General features: G+C 47.6%; 1 protein-coding gene across 2 annotated transcripts in view; it reads left to right on the forward strand.

Annotated features, from left to right (window-relative positions):
- The window catches only part of LOC126237057 (hemocyte protein-glutamine gamma-glutamyltransferase-like), a 181706-nt gene that overhangs the window by 99483 nt on the left and 64202 nt on the right, over positions 1–18021 (forward strand). For both annotated transcript variants that reach the window (XM_049946838.1, XM_049946839.1), the window contains exons 6-7: positions 9371–9506; positions 10248–10474. In XM_049946838.1, the coding sequence (XP_049802795.1) occupies positions 9371–9506; positions 10248–10474 (363 nt within the window). The remainder of the gene's footprint in view (positions 1–9370; positions 9507–10247; positions 10475–18021) is intronic.

The raw sequence follows: 18021 nt of genomic DNA on the forward strand, positions 1-18021 counted from the left end.
TACTTGTTACTTAACTAATCTAAAATGACTATTACCTGCAGCGTCACAGGTGTGCCAGTAGAGTACAAACCTACTTACGATAGCCAGGCTCCACGAGCTTATCCCGAGGAGCATGCCCCTGGCACTGGGCTGGCCAGGTAGGTAATCGCTGAAGTTCCCTAAATTAATGTCCTAAGTCCTACAAAACTAACTTAACCTACGTCTTATCCGGTGCTTTGTCGTAATCGGTGGTGTTGACCTCTCCCCCCCCCCCCCCCCCTAGTCCTGTACGTGGCGGTTTCCAACTATGATGGAAGTCGGCCAGCCCACGCACTGGCGGTATGGGAATGGGATCTGGTCTCAATCGGTTTGATCTACGAGTTGATACCTATTCTAGGTCCCTCAGGTATTCTGCTAACACTTTCCGTGATACCCCATCTGCCAATGCATTCAAAGTGTGAAAAGTGTCTTCTTGTCTGAGTAGTTGGTATGTGTTGTTATTTGGAAGTCTGTCTCAGAGCGTTGTCGCGACATCATTGAAGAGAGGGCACTCGAAAACCACATGGTCGGGAGTACCCTCTGCCGCGCCACAGTCACACTCGGGGGTTGCCCTTTTCCCAAACCGACATAAATATGTCGGATAGGGTCCACGGCCATTGAGAAAGTGAATGAGTCCTCGTGTAGGTTCGAAAAAATTTCATGCCCCCACGCTCTTTTACATCTGGTAAAAACTGGAAGGTCCTTCTCCCAGTTTCTTCTTCCTCCCAAGCCCTCTGCCAAAGTTCCTCCCCTCTGTTTCGTATTTCCCTCTTATCCTCCACCCTCACATCCATGATTTCTATTATTTTCTCCATATTCCCCTTTTTGGCCCAGTACCACGCCGTTTGTTCTTGCGCGATGTGGACCAATTTTGATGCCACTTAAAGATTAAGAAACTCAACGTGTTGAAGTATGTCCTGGCGGCGCAGGAGGTTCTGGCGAACGTCGTTGCGGATGACGTGTAACAGGCGACAGAAATGCGTTGCCTCTGTGCGTGAGACCGCGGGGGTAAAGGTAATGCCAGGTACCGGAAAGTCCGCACAAGCGGCAAGGGTGCCACTTCACCTTCCTGGAAACCTCGTCCAATGTGCGTTGCAGAAGATTTGGCGATATTGATGGCACTGCCGGCGGCAGGCCCATAACGGGTAATCAGTTCGAGGACTGCTCGAATCTCAGAGCCGCAGCGAATGAGAAGGAGGAGGTCATCAGCATATTCCCGACAGCGAAAAGTGTGTTGGAGTAGGGTGAGACCAGAGAGCTTGGTTGTCAAGCCCCCAATGAGGTGCTCAAGGGCAATAGCATACAGGATGGTAGAGATGGCGCACCCTTGCCATATGGAATGGCAGATGGGTACCGGCCCTGCTAAACGTCCATTGATTTGAACACGTGAACTGGCACTGTTGTAAAGACGCCGGAGGACGTCGAGGAACGGAGGGGGGATGCCCATTCGGGCCGCAAACGAAAACATGAAACGATGGCGCACTTTATCGAAGGCGCTGTCGAAGTCTACAGCGACGTTTGCTGCACGGAGTATGCAGGCCGCCGCCATCGCAATTAAGTCGCGGCATTCCCCTGTAGCAGTCTGTATGTTAACCTGTCCCACAGGTGTCGTTTGCTCTGGGGAGAGGATATGAGGGAGTATTGTTCGGAACCAGCCGCATTGCCAGTAAGCGAGGGAAAATTTTGTAATCGGCATTGAGTAGGGTGAGTGGTCTGTAACTGGTGACCGTCGAACCACGGCTCGTTTGTGGACCGGAATGATGATGCTCTCAGCAAAGGCGGATGGTATTGCTTGGTCAGATGTCATCAGTTCTTGATACATAGTCGTCCACCGCGGTGCCATGAGGTTCCTGAAGGTACGGTAAAACACAATCGATAAGCCGTCGATGCCGGGCGATCTGTTGACTGCACTTTTGTCGATTGCGTTGTCGACTTCGTCTCGCGGTGCCATGAGGTCCCTGAAGGTACGGTTAAAACACAATCGATAAGCCGTCGATGCCGGGCGATCTGTTGACTGCACCTTTGTCGATTGCGTTGTCGACTTCGTCTCGCGTTACCGCCACTGTCAAAGCATCAGCCTCCGTGTGGGGGAGGGTGCGCGTGACGTAATGCAAAATGGAGTCGTCTGCTTCAGTATCAGCATCTTCTTCACTATAAGTGCGACGGTAGTGTTCGACGAATGCGTGGACGATGTCATTCTCATTGGTCACCTGCGTGCCATGAGGCGTGGTCAGAGTGTTGATGACCTGTCGACGACGCCGTCGTTGGTCGGACACTATATGATGCACGGATGGAATTTCTAAACCAACATGATCGTGGCGCCCGCGTCCATAGCCCTACCCCTCCCAATTTTCGGCTTGCCAGTGCAATTATCGTCGCCGTTCTTTGCCGTTCCAACAGGTTGTCTGGGGTTGGCGGCTGAGTATCCAGATCATGGAGAATAGCATAATAGATGTCAACAGTGTTGCGATGCCAGTCGGCCGTGTCCTTCCCGTATCTCATCAGTGTCCTCCGTATCGCTGGTTTGGCACAGTCCATCCACCATGTCAATGTCGAGCGGTAGCGGGGAAGCCGTCGTTCGCAGACTGTCCCCGTCTCAGTGACTTGTTGGCGACATGTCAGGTCATGCAAATGAGAAGTATCTAGTTTCTATGGCGCACGGCTGCGCTATACAGATTGCGGCGGAAGGAGGGCCGTGCAGATGTAAGGACACTGGTCAGAAAGGGCCAGTGGCCAGCATTCGGCGCCCCGTATCGCAGATCTAAGAGTTTGTGAAGCATATATCCTGTCTAGTCGGCTTGTGGAATGACTGGTAAGAAAGGTATGGCCAGAACAGTCGCCGTCTTGAACTTCCCAGGCATCGTGAAGCAAGAGGTCTCGCACCACTATACGTAGTTCCTGACATGTAGTATAGTGTGGAATCTGATCTTTGGGGTGCAGAACGGCAGTGGTCATATCGCCCTAAAAACAGGGGGGCGATTTCTTCGGAATAAAACTGGGCCTTTTCATGTCGTTGGTCGGCGCCTGAAGGAGCGTAGACGTTAATGATGCGTGTCCCCATGGCAGTAAGTGCCATGGCCCAAGCTGATGGAAGGAAGGCGACGTCGGTCACAGAAATCCCGTGACGGACGCAGATGGCCACACCGCGGCCCATAGGATCACTCGCGGAGGCGTTGGCAGTATAGTCATTTATATCCGGGAGACTGACCAAGTGAACTTCCTGCGGAAGGGCGAAATCAATATCAGAAGCCCACAACATCTCTTGCATAATGTGGATTTTCACCCTGGAACGAATGTTGTTGGTGTTGATGGTTGCTATCTGGTAGGCCTGGTAGCGGACTGCTGGAGGCTGGTCCACTCTGGCGTCATTGTAAAGGCGTGGGCGTCGCAGAGGATCGTTATCCCTCTCTCCCGCAGGGGATTCTGGGAAGAGTATGATTAGTGTTTCGGCCCCGATGGAGCAGTGTCCCGTAACAGGTCCTGCTTCTCGACCTCGTCCTCGTGCTACGCCGCGGAAGCGGCCACCGGTGTGTCGTCCATTTTGTCTGCAGAAAATGATGTAATGGTGCGTGGAGTAGTGTCGCCTAGGATATGTCCGTGAAGTAGTTCAGCGTCCGCATGGGGTGTCGGGGAGACGGACGCAGGCACACCGATGGATGTCTCCGCGCTCAAAAAATGGTTCAAATGGCTCTAAGCACTATGGGTCTTGACATCTGAGATCATCAGTCCCCTAGACTTAGAACTACTTAAACCTAACTAACCTAAGGACATCACACACATCCATGTCCGAGGCAGGATTCGAACCTACGACCGTAGCAGCAGCGCGGACTGAAGAGCCTAGAACCCCTAGGTCACAGCGGCCGGCTTCCCTGCGCAGTCTTCATCGGCGGTAGCGGGTTCTGGGGCGTCGTGCTGGTCGACGGTTGCGTCATCGTCGACTTTCAACGTCTCCTCTTGGCCGGAAACGGTGCGGCGCCTTCTCTTGCGACGTTTCGGAGAGCGTTGTTTCCTTACGCGACCCTTCGTGTCCGACGACGGAAGGGAGTCGCGTCGCTCTGGCAGGAACGTCCCGTAGGGACGATGAACGAGTCGATCTCCATCATGTTGCCGACGGCAGGGTCAGCGTCTGGTTGTGTCGGCATCGTCAGAGCGGCGTCGATGACCGTCTGAGGTGGTGGGCCGTCCAAGGCGCTCTCCGTCGGTGTCTGGTCGGGCTCGTTTGTGACGTCGTTGATGGCGTCCGGGCGTCTTTGCGAAGCGATAGGAGAAGCAAGTGGAGCGGCGTAGGTCACTGGTAGAACCGTAGGTTGCGGCGTGGGTGGTCCTTTGGCAGCTTGAAGTTGCGTAATACGCCGTTGTAGGCATTCGGATCTAAGGTGGCCTTCTTTGCCGCATCTGGAACAGGTCCGAGGCTGGCCGTCGTATACTTGTATAATTATTGCACGGAATCGGCCGATCTGTAAGTATGACGGGACGTGGCTTCGGAGATCTATGGTGACCTGTTGGACCCTGTTTAGGACAGGATATGTCCAAAACTGTGTCCACTTCTCCGCAGTGTGGCCATGGACTGTGCCCTATGGTCGGAGTGCCACGACGACTTCCTCAGCAGGAAGTTCGAATGGTAATTCGAAAATGCGTATCGACGGCATATCTAAGCCCGCGTGGTCGACGGTTACCGCCCCCACATCGCCATCATCATGACAGAAGCGGAGCCCCTGTTTGGTCTCACGAAGGATGCGTTCGTACCCCGCGTCGTTAATGATTTTAACATAGACCGTGCTGCTCACGATCGACAAATGTATGCCGATAATATCTGTCGCCGGGATCTTCACTTCCTCTCGCAGAAAACGCTCCATCTCGAGTGCTTTGGGTCGGGCATAATCGTTGCAGAAAATAATTCGGAGTGTAGATTTACGGTAACGGTTCGCCATGGATCGTATACGGTAAGCCGGCACTTAAGCAACGGCCGTCAGGATGTAAACAAGGCGAGCTCGCGCTCCGCACGCGGTAAACACGGACGCGTCCGCTCTGTTGCCCTGCCAAAGGCAGACTACCACTCAGCTACCAGGGGCGGACGATGGTGGAATGTTCACAGTTCATCACATTTGCTAGTTCCCGAGTACACTGAAATGGATCATTATGGACTAATACGCTTAAACGATATTCATCAAACTCCGAAGTTCTTCCTGAACATGGAGAGCCACTAATGTTAGAACGATCTTCCTTAAAACGAGAAAACCATTCTCTCGCGGTGTTCTGTCCAATGATATTATCTCCACTCTCTGTGCAAATGTTTCTGTCTGCCTCCTCTGCTTCTCGTATTACCCCTGTATAGAATTCAAAGGGAAGAATATGTCGGAAATGTTCCGCTTTCTCCACTTGGTACTCCATCTTCTCGCGTCCACTGCTCCACCACCTATTTCCATATGACAAAATGCCAATATGTAAACTCAAATAGCTACAGTGAACTATAGACTAAAAATGACGGTAGATAAATAAACCCACAGCAACTCGAAAAGCTACATGCAAAACGAAAACGTTACGATCTTTCGCACCAACTTAATATTTTTAAGGAAGTACAAACAAAAAATCTCTCAGGTTTTCTCTGCTTGATTGATTCGTGGTCTTCCGAGTGCTCACCCGATTTGTACTTTCATTTTCTGCCCAGTATTTGGACGACCGACTCAAGAGTCTTCTTCAGGTGCTGCGAGTTTTGCTGTTATGTGTACTCACTGCCTGGACTCCAACCAGACTGTGAGCTATTTTGATCTCACGCCACTGTTTACAGCCGAATTCGATTCCTGACATCCACTGCGCCCTTTGATGCTCTTTTGTTTTATAGAGCACGTGCTAATACGTGGAACGCAAATTCCCTCAGCATTTTCCAACTCTCATGGTCGTGATGGTCGGCGAGATTTTAGTAAATTGAATGCTGTACCCCAAGCGTTATTTAAAATGAAATCTGCATTCCTGTTTATTGGATTTTCTAACATCTTTATTTCAATATACTCCTTAATTACGTTGTCCCAGTAGCTTGGAGTTTGCACCACATTACTGGTCTCATCGTACTTTAAATCATGATAGTATCCGAGGCAGTGCTCGGCGACAGCTTGATTGTTTTAGCCGGGTGTGTCGCAGATATTCCTTGAATCTCTCCTCGAATGTTCTGATAGCGTGCCCCCCTTAAGACATGCTACATTCGCATGGCATGCGATACACATCCAGCTTCCGGAGACCCAGATCGTCTCTAACATTACAAAGAATACTTTTTATCTTAGTTGAAGGGAGCGAATTACACCGAATGCCATATTTCCTTAGGAATCTACTAGTCTTTCCGGATACTGGGCCAGCATAAAGTAAATAAGCGATTTATCTTCCTTTCGTTGGGCAGAGTAACAGAAGAGTCGAGGTGAGAAGCAAGGACCATCTGTGACACAACCGGCTAAAACAATCAAGTAAATCAGCTGTTGCAGAGCACTGCCTGGAAAAGCATTTTGAAATTAAATACGATGAGACCAGTATCGTGCTGCAAACAGCAAGTTTCTGAGACTTTCGAAATAAAGATTTCAGAAAAACCTAATACACGGGGATGGAGATTTCAATTTAAATACGCTTTGGGTCCGGTGCTCAATTTATTAAAATCGCGTCGACCATCACATCCAATACAGCTGGAAAACACTGAGAGAGTTTGCATTTCACAGAGTCTTAGAGCGTGCTCTGTAAAATAAAAGAGCATCAAAGGGCACAGTGGACGTCGGGAATGGAACTGGGTGCCGGCCGAAGTGGCCGTGCGGTTCTAGGCGCTGCAGTTTGGAACCGCGAGACCGCTACGGTCGCAGGTTCGAATCCTGCCTCGGGCATGGATGTGTGTGATGTCCTTAGATTAGTTAGGTTTAACTTGTTCTAAGTTCTAGGGGACTAATGACCTCAGAAGTTGAGTCCCATAGTGCTCAGAGCCATTTGAACCATTTTTGAATGGAACTGGGCACTAAATAACGGTGTGAGACCAACAATAGTCCACAGGCTGCTTGAAGTCCAGGCAACGAGTCACATAACAGCAAAACTCTGAGCTCCTGAGGAAGACGGCTGCCTCGGATGTCGAAATATTGTGCAGAAATGGAAACTGTAATTCGGCTGAACACCCGGATGCTCAATGTTAAACAAAACACCGGTTGGCGGAGCACACGTTTGAAACTAGTTCTCCCTAGAAAACGAATCCAGTCTCTTAAACTAGCACGAGCGAATGTAGAACAGAGTGCTAGTCAGTAATAGTAATCGCAAAAAGTCATTTTTCGTAAGCTAGAAGTGATAAATGGAGGTCTTTGCGGCTAAAAGGAATGAAATCCGTTTCCGCATCGCATCTGCACTATCTTACCCGCAGGTCTTTTATTCACGTTCGTGGATTTTATAAATCATTTTAATAAGTTACTTACGCTGCAGCTTCCCAGTAGCATTGCCCCTGGTCTATACTTTCGTCGGCTGTAGCCGCACTTCGTAATTTTCATTCCATTGTCTAAGTAAAAATATGTTGATCATAACCAGGTTTTAAAACATCATAGCTATGATACGTTCCGTAAGTTACAACTTTAAAGAAAGGAATTATTTGAAATTTCCGAAAAATTTGGTGAGCCAGCTGCATTTGCCTTACAAGTTGTCGTTAAATATGATTTTATACCAAACGTTGTTCCTTATGTGAGACGAACACAGTAATCCAATCATGTAGCAATTGAAGAAAGGCGTGCTTCGTCCTTATACGTTGCAGCTATCAATGTCGAAAGTACACTGAAGAGCCAAAGAAACTGGTACACTTGCCTAATATCGTGTAGGGCGCTCAAGAGCACGCAGAGGTGCTGCAACACCACATGGCATGGACTCGACTGATGTCTGAAGTAGTGCTGGAGGGAACTGACACCATGAATCCTGCAGGGCTGTCCCTAAATACTAAGAGTACGAGAGGATGGACATCTTTTCTGAACAGCACGTCGCAATGCATCCCAGATATGCTCAATAATGTTCATGTCTGGGGAGTTTGGTGGCTAGCGGAAGCGTTTAAACTCAGAGAGTATTCCTGGAGTATGGTTTCTGAACGTGAGGGGTGTTCATTGTCCTGCCGGAATTGCCCAAGTTCGTCGTAACGAACAATGGACATGAATGGATGCAGCTAATCAGATATCATAGTCGTATCTAGACGTATAGGGCTCCCATATCACTTCAACTGCACACGCCCCACGCCATTGCAGATCCCCCACCAGCTTGAACTGTCCACTGCTGATATGCAGGGTCCATGCATTCATGAGGTTGTCTCCATACCCGTGCACGTACATTCACTCGATACAATTTGAAACGAGATTCGTTCTACCAGGCAACATGTTTCCAATCATCAACAGTCCAATATCGGTGTTGACGGGCCCAGACGCGTAAAGCTTTGTGTCGTGATCCGAAAGCCCATGTCGATGATGTTTCGTTTAATGGTTCGCACGCTGACACTTGTTGATAGCCCAGCATTGAAATCTGCAGCAATTTGGGGAAGGGTTGCACTTCTGTCACGCTGAACGATTCAGTCGTCGCTGGTACCGTTCTTGCAGGTTCTTTTTTTCGGCCGCACCGAGAGATTTGATGTTTTACCGGATTCCTGATATATACGGCACACTCGTGAAATGGTCATACGGGAAAATCCCCACTTCATCGCTACCTCGGAGATGCTGTGTCCCATCGCTCGTGCGCCGACTATAACAGCACGTAAAAACTCACTTATATCTTGATAACCTGCCATTGTAGCAGCAGTAATCGAGCTAACAATTGCGCCAGACAGTTATTGTCTTACATAGGTGTTGCCGACCGCAGCACCGTGTTCTGCCTGTTTACATATGTTTGTATTTGATTACGCACGCCTTTACCAATTTCTTTGGCGCTTCAGTGTACCTTTTTCAGGATACTGCAGCCACTGTACTGGTGCTCTGCATCAAATGATTAATAATAATGAATTAAAACAACGATAATTATTATGATAGATTGAATCCGCGGATGTCGGCATCCGCAGACCTACAGTAATAGGTTTGGTGCAGTGGAGAGGTGATAGTGGTAAGTGATACCGTAGCAGTTACAAACTGCAGATAGAGACTAGTAAATTCAGTAACCATAATTTTGTCGAACGTAATATGGATGTAGGTTTCATAGTACTGTCTTTTTGAGAATAACGGATAGTGAATTGTAACGTAAAAAAAAAAAGACATCTAAATGACGCACTGTATTTCTTTCTCCTTGTAGTACCACACTTATGCGATATGTGTGGCTTAGTGAATTGGAGCCGCCAGTCCGGCAAGGTGGGGGCTGACCCGGAGTGTGCCTACAGGTGCAGATATCGACGGTGGCGCCGGTGGGCGTGTGGCGGTGCGTAGTGCAGAGCAGCCGGGCGGACCGCCGTGACGTCAGACGCAGCTACGAGCACGACACGGACGTGTACGTGCTCTTCAACCCCTGGTGCAAAGGTGAGATCTGCTTATACCGACACCTGCCTTCTCCATGTCCTATCGTACATAAGAAACACAACTAGCTCCTTACTCACACGAAGTTTTGACCGCTATTGATAAGGGATTTCAAATTGATTCCGTATCACGCTGTAACAGCATGCGTTCTCAGAAATGATAAGTTCACAAAGGTAGATGTATCACATTGGAACAACGGAAATAAAATGTTCAAACGTACCTACGTTCTGTATTTCAATGTAAAAAGCCTACCTGTTAGCAACTGTTCGTCTAAAATTGCGAGCCATATGTTTGTGACTATTACAGCACCATCTATCACAAAGCGAATAAAGTGGTCCAACTAAAACATTCATATTTCTTTACGTACTACAACGAATATGTAATAAAAAATGGGGGTTCCTATTTAAAAAAACGCAGTTGATATCCGTTTGACCAATGGCAGCGCCATCTAGCGGGCCAACCGTAGCACCATCTGGTTTCCCCGTTCAAGCTAGACGAGTTTCGTTCTTTGTAGTTTTTTCGTTTGATGCTTATTTCGTGAGATATTTGGCCCGGTCACTATCAATGGACCACCCTGTAGATCATCGTTGGCTAGCTATTCACCCGCACCTCCTCAACCTCCAACGGCTTCCACTAGATCAAGTTCAGCACGAGGGCTTGAGAGATATTGTAAATGGAGGTTACGTATTGATCCCTGAGATATGCTCTGCCTGCGGTGAGGGAATTGGTGGTGGTGTGTTGCAGAGGACCAGGTGCACCTGGAGAAGGAGGAGCTGCGGCGCGAGTACGTGCTGTCGGACACGGGCAAGGTGTGGCTGGGCTCGGCGCGCCGGCCGCGCGGCCGCCGCTGGGTGTTCGGCCAGTTCGACGACGCCGTGCTGCCCGCCGTGGCGCTGCTGCTCGAGAGGGCGGCGCTGCCGCACACGCTGCGCGGGGACCCGGTCGCCGTCGCCAGGGCCATCTCCGCCGTGGTACGTGGCCGCCTGCACTGCGCCAGCGTTCAGCTCTGCCGGGCACTCTCTCGATGAGGTGTCTGAATGTCTGTGGAGGAAAGCCAGCCCATTCTTCCTGAGCGCAAACCAGAGATGGCAGTGATGTCGACGATGGGGCTCCGAGCGAAGTCGACGTTCGAACTCGTCCACAGGGTGTTCCACTGGTTCACATTGGGACTCTCGGCAGACCAGTTCATTTCAGGAATGAAACTTTTTGGCAGATTAAAACTGTGTGCCGGACTGGGACTAGAACTCGAGATGTTTACCATTCGCGGGCAAGTGCGAAAGGCAAAGGTCCCGAGTTCGAGTCTCGGTCCGGCACACACTTTTAATCTGCCAGGAAGTTTCATATCACCGCACTCTCCGCTGCAGAGTGAAAATTTCGTTCTGGAAACATTTCAGGGATGTTACGTTCCGCAGATTATTGTCTCGCAGATGCTGCTTTATGACAAGCTACATTGCCGTGCTGTCACAAACAATCGTCATTGTAGCATTTCCAAAATGTCTTTGCAGCAGCTGCTTCACTGGTTCTGCAATTTGTGGAGGAGCACCATCTTGCATAAAAATAATTTTATCCATACATTCACGCCGTTGAAGGGTTGGAATGAAGGTGGTGCGCAAAAACTCCCATAACGTTTATCAGTGACTGTACAGGTAACACGACCAGTAGACCCCATCAGCCTTGAAACCACACACATCAAAAAAGGTTTTGCAGCTCCCCGGTTCCCAGAACTCGTGAAGATAGACGTTGACTGTGGGTATTGTATCACAGACACAGTCGCTTTGACTGTTCACAGATGTCACTAAGCCCGCCCAAAGATGTAAACAGCCATGCTTGAGCAGCGCCTGTTAGAGAGAGGAGGTCCGACAGCCGATCACTTCCAGTCATTCCACCAGGAAGGAAGTACATGGCTCTTGCTGTCTGTAGTTCAACCATGCCTAGACGGTCAGTACCGCGGTTCGATCGCGTCCACATTGCTACATTGTGTCAGGAAGAGCTCTCAACAAGGGAAGTGTCCAGGCGTCTCGGTGTGACCCAAAGCGATATTGTTTGGACATGGAGGAGATACAGGGAGACGGAGTCGATGACATGCCTCGCTCAGGCCACCCAAGGACTAATACTACAGTGGATGGCCGCTACCTGCGGATTATGGCTCGGAAGAACCCGGACAGCAACGTTACCATGTTGAATAATGCTTTTCGTGCAGCCACAGGACGTCATATCACGACTCAAATTGTGCGCAATAGGCGAATCACGGAAAACCTAAATCAGGATGGCCGGAGGCGGGATTGCACCGACGTCCTCCCGAATGCGTGTCCAGTGTGCTAACCATTGCGCCACCTCGCTCGGTGAGTGCAGCAAGGCGGAGATTCTCTACTGTTTTGTGGTGGCATTATGTGGGGCCGACGTGCGCCGCTGGTGGTCATGGAAGGCGCCGTAACGGCTGTACGATACGTGAATGCCATCCCCCGACCAATAGTGCAACAATATCGGCAGCATTTTGGCAAGGCGTTCGTCTTCATGGATGATAATTCGCGCCCCCATCTCGTGAATGACTTCTTTCAGAATAAGGACGTCGCTCGACTAGAGTAGGCAGCACGTTCTCCAGACATGAACCCTATCGAACATGCCTGGGATAAATTGAAAAGGGCTGCTTATGGACGACGTGACCCACCAACCACTCTGAGGGATCTACGCCGAATCGCCGTTGAGGAGTGGGACAATCTGGACCAACAGTGCCTTGATGAATTTGTGGATAGCATGCCACGACGACTACAGGTATGCATCAATGCAAGAGGACGTGCTACTGGGTATTAGAGGTACCGGTGTGTACAGCAGTCTGGACCACCATCTCTGAAGGTCTCGCTGTATGGTGGTACAAAATGCAATGTGTGGCTTTCATGAGCAATAAAAAGGGCGGAAATGATGTTTATGTTGATCTCTATTCCAATTTTCTGTACTGGTTCTGGAACTCTCGGAACCGAGGTGATGCACAACTTTTTTTGATGTGTGCATATGGCCCAACGATAAATGATGCCGTCAACCCGCACCACACAGTTGCCATTGCGTGTTGAAGCGGTACCGGTTGATGTGGGAGCGGATTTTTCGTTGGTCATATTCTGTAATGTACTTGGAGATAGTATCGCGCTTCACCTGACCACAGAATATTCCATGTCATTCATTGTCCACTTCCAAGCCTGCAAGAAATTCTGTTATAGCGCAGACGTCTTTCTTATTGGAACGTCAGCATGTAGTAACTTCTGAACGTAGATAATTTTGTATGGATAGCAATGTAGGATGTTTCGCAGAATTATGTGCACCGTACTCACACGCATGTCCAAAATTCGGGCAATTCCCCGTGCACTGCATGTTCGCACACAACCGCTCGACCCCCTCCTGCAGCGCAGTGCCCACTTACCCTACTGACGTCGGATCAGTTGTTTTCCTCCCTCTGACACACTGCACTTCAAAAGAGACTGTCTTTTCGAATTTCGTAATCGTTTCTTCCAGACTCTTGGCCTATATCGAACCAACGCTTTGTTTTTCATACCCTTGCACATCCAGACACAATCACCATTCTTGTAAATGAGTTTTACCAGCTGCGCACGATTGTGCATTGACACAGTAAAGCCGAGCGTCTCAGACGCAAACTGATGCGTCTTTTATTTTGCTTTTTTCACTACTTACACCGCCATCTAGTGTCATAATTGTCATTAACTTTATTTGTTTCCATAACGTTTCCATTTTCGATAATCTTCCGTTCAAATTTGACATCGTTCTGAGCAGTGATTCTTTTAACAGCCTTTTGAAACTGGAACTTTAATTTAATCACACTATACAAAAGCGTATGGACATATGCCCTATTAAGAATTAGCATGTTCCACAACCAATTTGAGTGTCCCAGGGGTCACGTTCAGAATGCGTTGCGCAATGTTTGCCTTCAGTTCAACTTGTCACATGTACATCTGGTCTCCGAGATAGAACACATTTAATGGCCCTTGTTATTTATTTTCTGTATTATTCAGTACAGAAAAATGATTTGTAAAGTGGAGTTTTACGTACCCATTCGATAGAGCGGTCCCAAATTAGTGTAGTGCGACATTTGTTATTCGAGATGTATTAGCAGGAACAGTGAAACTCGATGACTAACCAGCTGCTGAATGGCGGCAGGAGTCAGCAAGGGCCAAGACAGTGCTGTCGCCGCTGGAGTCCTGGTTATTCTTCGTGTTTTACTGACCCTGCCAATACATATAGATAAATGTTTTTGATCCCTTATGGTTCTAGCGGTGCACTACGGTGCTGAGTCGCGGGGATGTCAGTGTGTATCAAGAATGAAGATATGTACCCTGCAAACAAACAGAAAATAGCTTGTCCTTGGGGAGGTGAAACCTCAAAAATACAAATAATTTTGCCAGAAAATACTGTTATTTTCAAATTAGTTACCCACCCAGAACTAATGAAAATAATTCCGTGGTACAACACCGCACATTTTGTCGGTTTCTGCATATCACAAATTACGTACTAACAAACTTCGAACAACATTGTATCGCCGGTCGAAGTGGCCGTGCGGTTAAAGGCGCTGCAGTCTGGAACCGCAAGACCGCTACGGTCGCAGGTTCGAATCCTGCCTCGGGCATGGATGTTTGTGATGTACTTAGGTTAGTTAGGTTTAACTAGTTCTAAGTTCTAGGGGACTAATGACCTCAGAAGTTGAGTCCCATAGTGCTCAGAGCCATTTGAACCATTTTTGAACATTGTATCCTTACGCATTGGATACTTCATGTTAACTGCTAAAAAGCATCCAGCAGAACCCATCGTAATACTATATTCTAGACGTGTGTTCAAGCAGTTTATCATAAAAAGTAGCACAGATACATATGTAGCTCGTCAGTGGCATAATGTGTGTGCTTCACGGTGCCTGCGGGAGTGAAATACACTACTGGCCATTAAAATTGCTACACCAAGAAGAAATGCAGATGATAAACAGGTATTCATTGGACAAATATATTATACTAGAACTGACATGTGATTACATTGTCACGCAATTTGGGTGCATAGATCCTGAGAAATCAGTACCCAGAACAACCACCTCTGGCCGTAATAACGGCCTTGATACGCCTGGGTATTGAGTCAAACAGAACTTGGATGGCGTGTACAGGTACACCTGCCCATGCAGCTTCAACACGATACCACAGTTCATAAAGTGTAGTGACTGGCGTATTGTGACGAGCCAGTTGTTCGGCCACCATTGACCAGACGTTTTCAATTGGTAAGAGCTCTGGAGAATGTGCTGTATCCAGAAAGGGCCTTATAGGACCTGCAACACGCGGTCGTGCATTATCCTGCTGAAGTGTAGGGTTTCGCAGGGATCGAATGAAGGGTACAGCCACGGGTCGTAACACATCTGAAATGTATCATCCACTGCTCAAAGTGCCGTCAATGCGATCAAGAGGTGACGGAGACGTGTAAGCAGTGGCACTCCATACCATCACGCCGGGTGATACGCCAGTATGGCGATGACGAATACACGCTTCCAATGTGCGTTCACCGCGATGTCGCCAAACACGGATGCGACCATCATCATGCTGTAAAGAGAACCTGGATGCATACGAAAAAATGACGTTTTACCATTCGTGCACCCAGGTTCGTCGTTGAGTACACCATCACAGGCGCTCCTTGTATGTGATGCAGCGTCAAGTGTAACCGGAGCCATGGTCTCCGAGATGATAGTCCATGCTGCTGCAAACGTCGTCGAACTGTTCGTGCAGATGGTTGGCCTGCCGGTGTGGCCGAGCGGTTCTAGGCGCTACAGTCTGGAACCGCGCGACCGCCACGGTCGCAGGTTCGAATCCTGGCTCGGGCATGGGTGTGTGTGATGCCCTTAGGTTAGTTAGGCTTAAGTAGTTCTAAGTTATAGGGGACTGATGACCTCAGAATTAAGTCCCATAGTGCTCAGAGCCATTTGAACCATTTTTTTGCAGATGGTTGTTGTCTTGCAAACGTCCCCATCTCTTAACTCAAGGATCGAGACGTGGCTGCAGGATCCGTTACAGCCATGCGGATAAGATGCCTGTCATCTCTACTGCTAGTGATACGAGGCCGTTGAGATCCAGCACGGCGTTCCGTATTACCCTCCAGAACCCATCGATTCCACATTCTGCTAACGGTCATTGGATCTCGACTAAGGCGAGGAGCAATGTCGCGATACGATAAACTGCAATCGCGATAGGCTACAATCCGACCTTTATCGAAGTCGGAAACGTGATGGTACGCATTTCTCCTCCTTACACGAGGCATCACAATACGTTTCACCAGGGAACGCCGGTCAACTACTGTTTGTGTATGAGAAATCGGTTGGAAACTTTCCTCATGTCAGCTCGTTGTAGGTATCGCCACCGGCGCCAAGCTTGTGTGAATGTTCTGAAAAGCTAATCATTTGCATCCTCTTCCTGTCTGTTAAATTTCGCGTCTGTAGCACGTCATATTCGTGGTGTAGCAATTTTAATGGCCAGTAGTGTATAACATATTGGAGATGCTACGTTGCAGCAGTAGGATTAATGTTTTTGGCATGCAAGTGTCCATCGCATTCGTTCACAAGATTATCACGCGGGCTGCTGAGACAACCAGTATATTGCTGCAAGCGTGACGACAGCGGACAGCTGAGAATCATAAATGTCAGATCTTACGAAACGCGAGCTCTTAATGACATAACAGAAGAAGAAGTTTCACATATCTGTCCAGTCGCAACTACTTGTCCTCTCAGCGCCGCACTTCTCTTAGCGATCGTATGTCTGCTAGCAATGATGAGCACTGTATGCTGCCCCACAGTTGTTTTCTAATACGGATTGGGTTGTTCCGTCAATCAGTTCCGCAAATTGCATGTGTAGCTTGAGTTTTCTATGACAAAGGAAGCATCCAGTTGGGTCGTGCATTTTCCACGAGCGGTTACCATGTAATAGTGCCCACTGCTGGAAGTAAATATTCGTTTTGCCACACTGTTTCTCATGTCTACCTGGCTTCAGTCTGGTTGCTTGTTTAGTCTCCAAACTCTTTCGCTTTTTCTGCAGTCACTCACACAATTTTGTTGTTTAGATGGTTGTTATTTGCACTGTTGTACAGAAGTTATGTGATAATTTCTTCATACATTTTCATAGTTCTCTGATAAGCAGCCAGTGTATTCCATTTAACCCTTTTAAGACTGTTACCTTTTCTCAGCTAGTAGGGCAATATCACCTATGAATCTTTTCATTGTAGCCTCTAGCCACAGCATTTTTACTACCTTTTTGCACTTAACGTTCACGAGTCTTGTTGCTTCTGCATCATAGAATTTACGTGGTTTAAACGATAAACTACAACTCAGGTTTATCTCCTTTTAATCTCTCTTTCGTTTTATTGAGGATCCGTTTTTATTATTGCCTTTCAGCTTTTGTAAATATTCAAAAATGCTCATTTGTCCCTATATACTAACCTTATTCTCATTTGAATGCCAAACATATGTTTTACATAATATTACTAGAGGCCCAGCTCCAAGTCCACGACTGCTTGAAACAACCACTAGTTTTTATTAAACTTTCCTTCTATTATTGAGAGCTCTGTAATAATGGGTGCCCTCATCTTATTTAATGTATAACTAATCGTAGTATAAAACCTATTCCATGTTCTTGTGTTTAGTATTAAGCAAAAGATTTAGATGAATGAATTACAACCATGGTTTTGCCTGAAACAGCTCTTGGGAAAAAAAAACACTGGCCAGGAATTTAGAGACCTTAGGTTTTTCGTTGATCCTAAGAAAGCTTAAGATAGCATTCCCTTCTGTAAGATGTGGACTCCAATGTTAGAAAGTGGCGTGAGCCGCTCATAACTTCACGTTTTCAGAACTTTATATAGTGGCACAACTTGGAGAATTAAAGTAAGTCCAAAAATATCAGGAGTGGTTTTCGTGACCAAACGGCTACGCCAAGGCTGCTCGATAGTTCCTCCAGTATTTAAAATGTAGTTGAATTCTACTGTAACGTTATGAAAACGTTCATGCCGTAGTATGAGTGTGTCAATGAATGACGGCAAACTATTCATTTTACGTTCTGATGATGACAAACACAGTTTTCCAGAGGATGAGAATGATATAATTAGAAAAGTGCGCATATCAGAAACGAGGTTTATCCATTAATTTAGTGAAAACAGAATATTTGGCCACTGGAGGAGTGAGTCAACATCTGACGTTAGATTTTGGGATAGTAAAGTCTGTGGAGTCTTAAAAATATTTTAGATCCGTTATTAACAAAAATCAGCAGAGTAAAAGTTAAATTAAGAAGACAAGCAACCAAACAAATAAATGGGTTTTTATGGAGCACACTTATTATGTCAGAAACGAAGATTAGGATATTGTAGAAAGGATACCAACGTAGGGAGCAGAAATATGGGGAATAAATGAAATAATTAAATGGAACTTATTGTCACTGAAGAAGGGAATTTGGGCGGCGCTGCTGAAGGTTGGCACTGCGTGATGAAATGAAAAACTAAGGTA

This window comes from Schistocerca nitens, chromosome 2 (genome assembly GCF_023898315.1).
Source record: "Schistocerca nitens isolate TAMUIC-IGC-003100 chromosome 2, iqSchNite1.1, whole genome shotgun sequence".
Taxonomy (NCBI): domain Eukaryota; kingdom Metazoa; phylum Arthropoda; class Insecta; order Orthoptera; family Acrididae; genus Schistocerca; species Schistocerca nitens.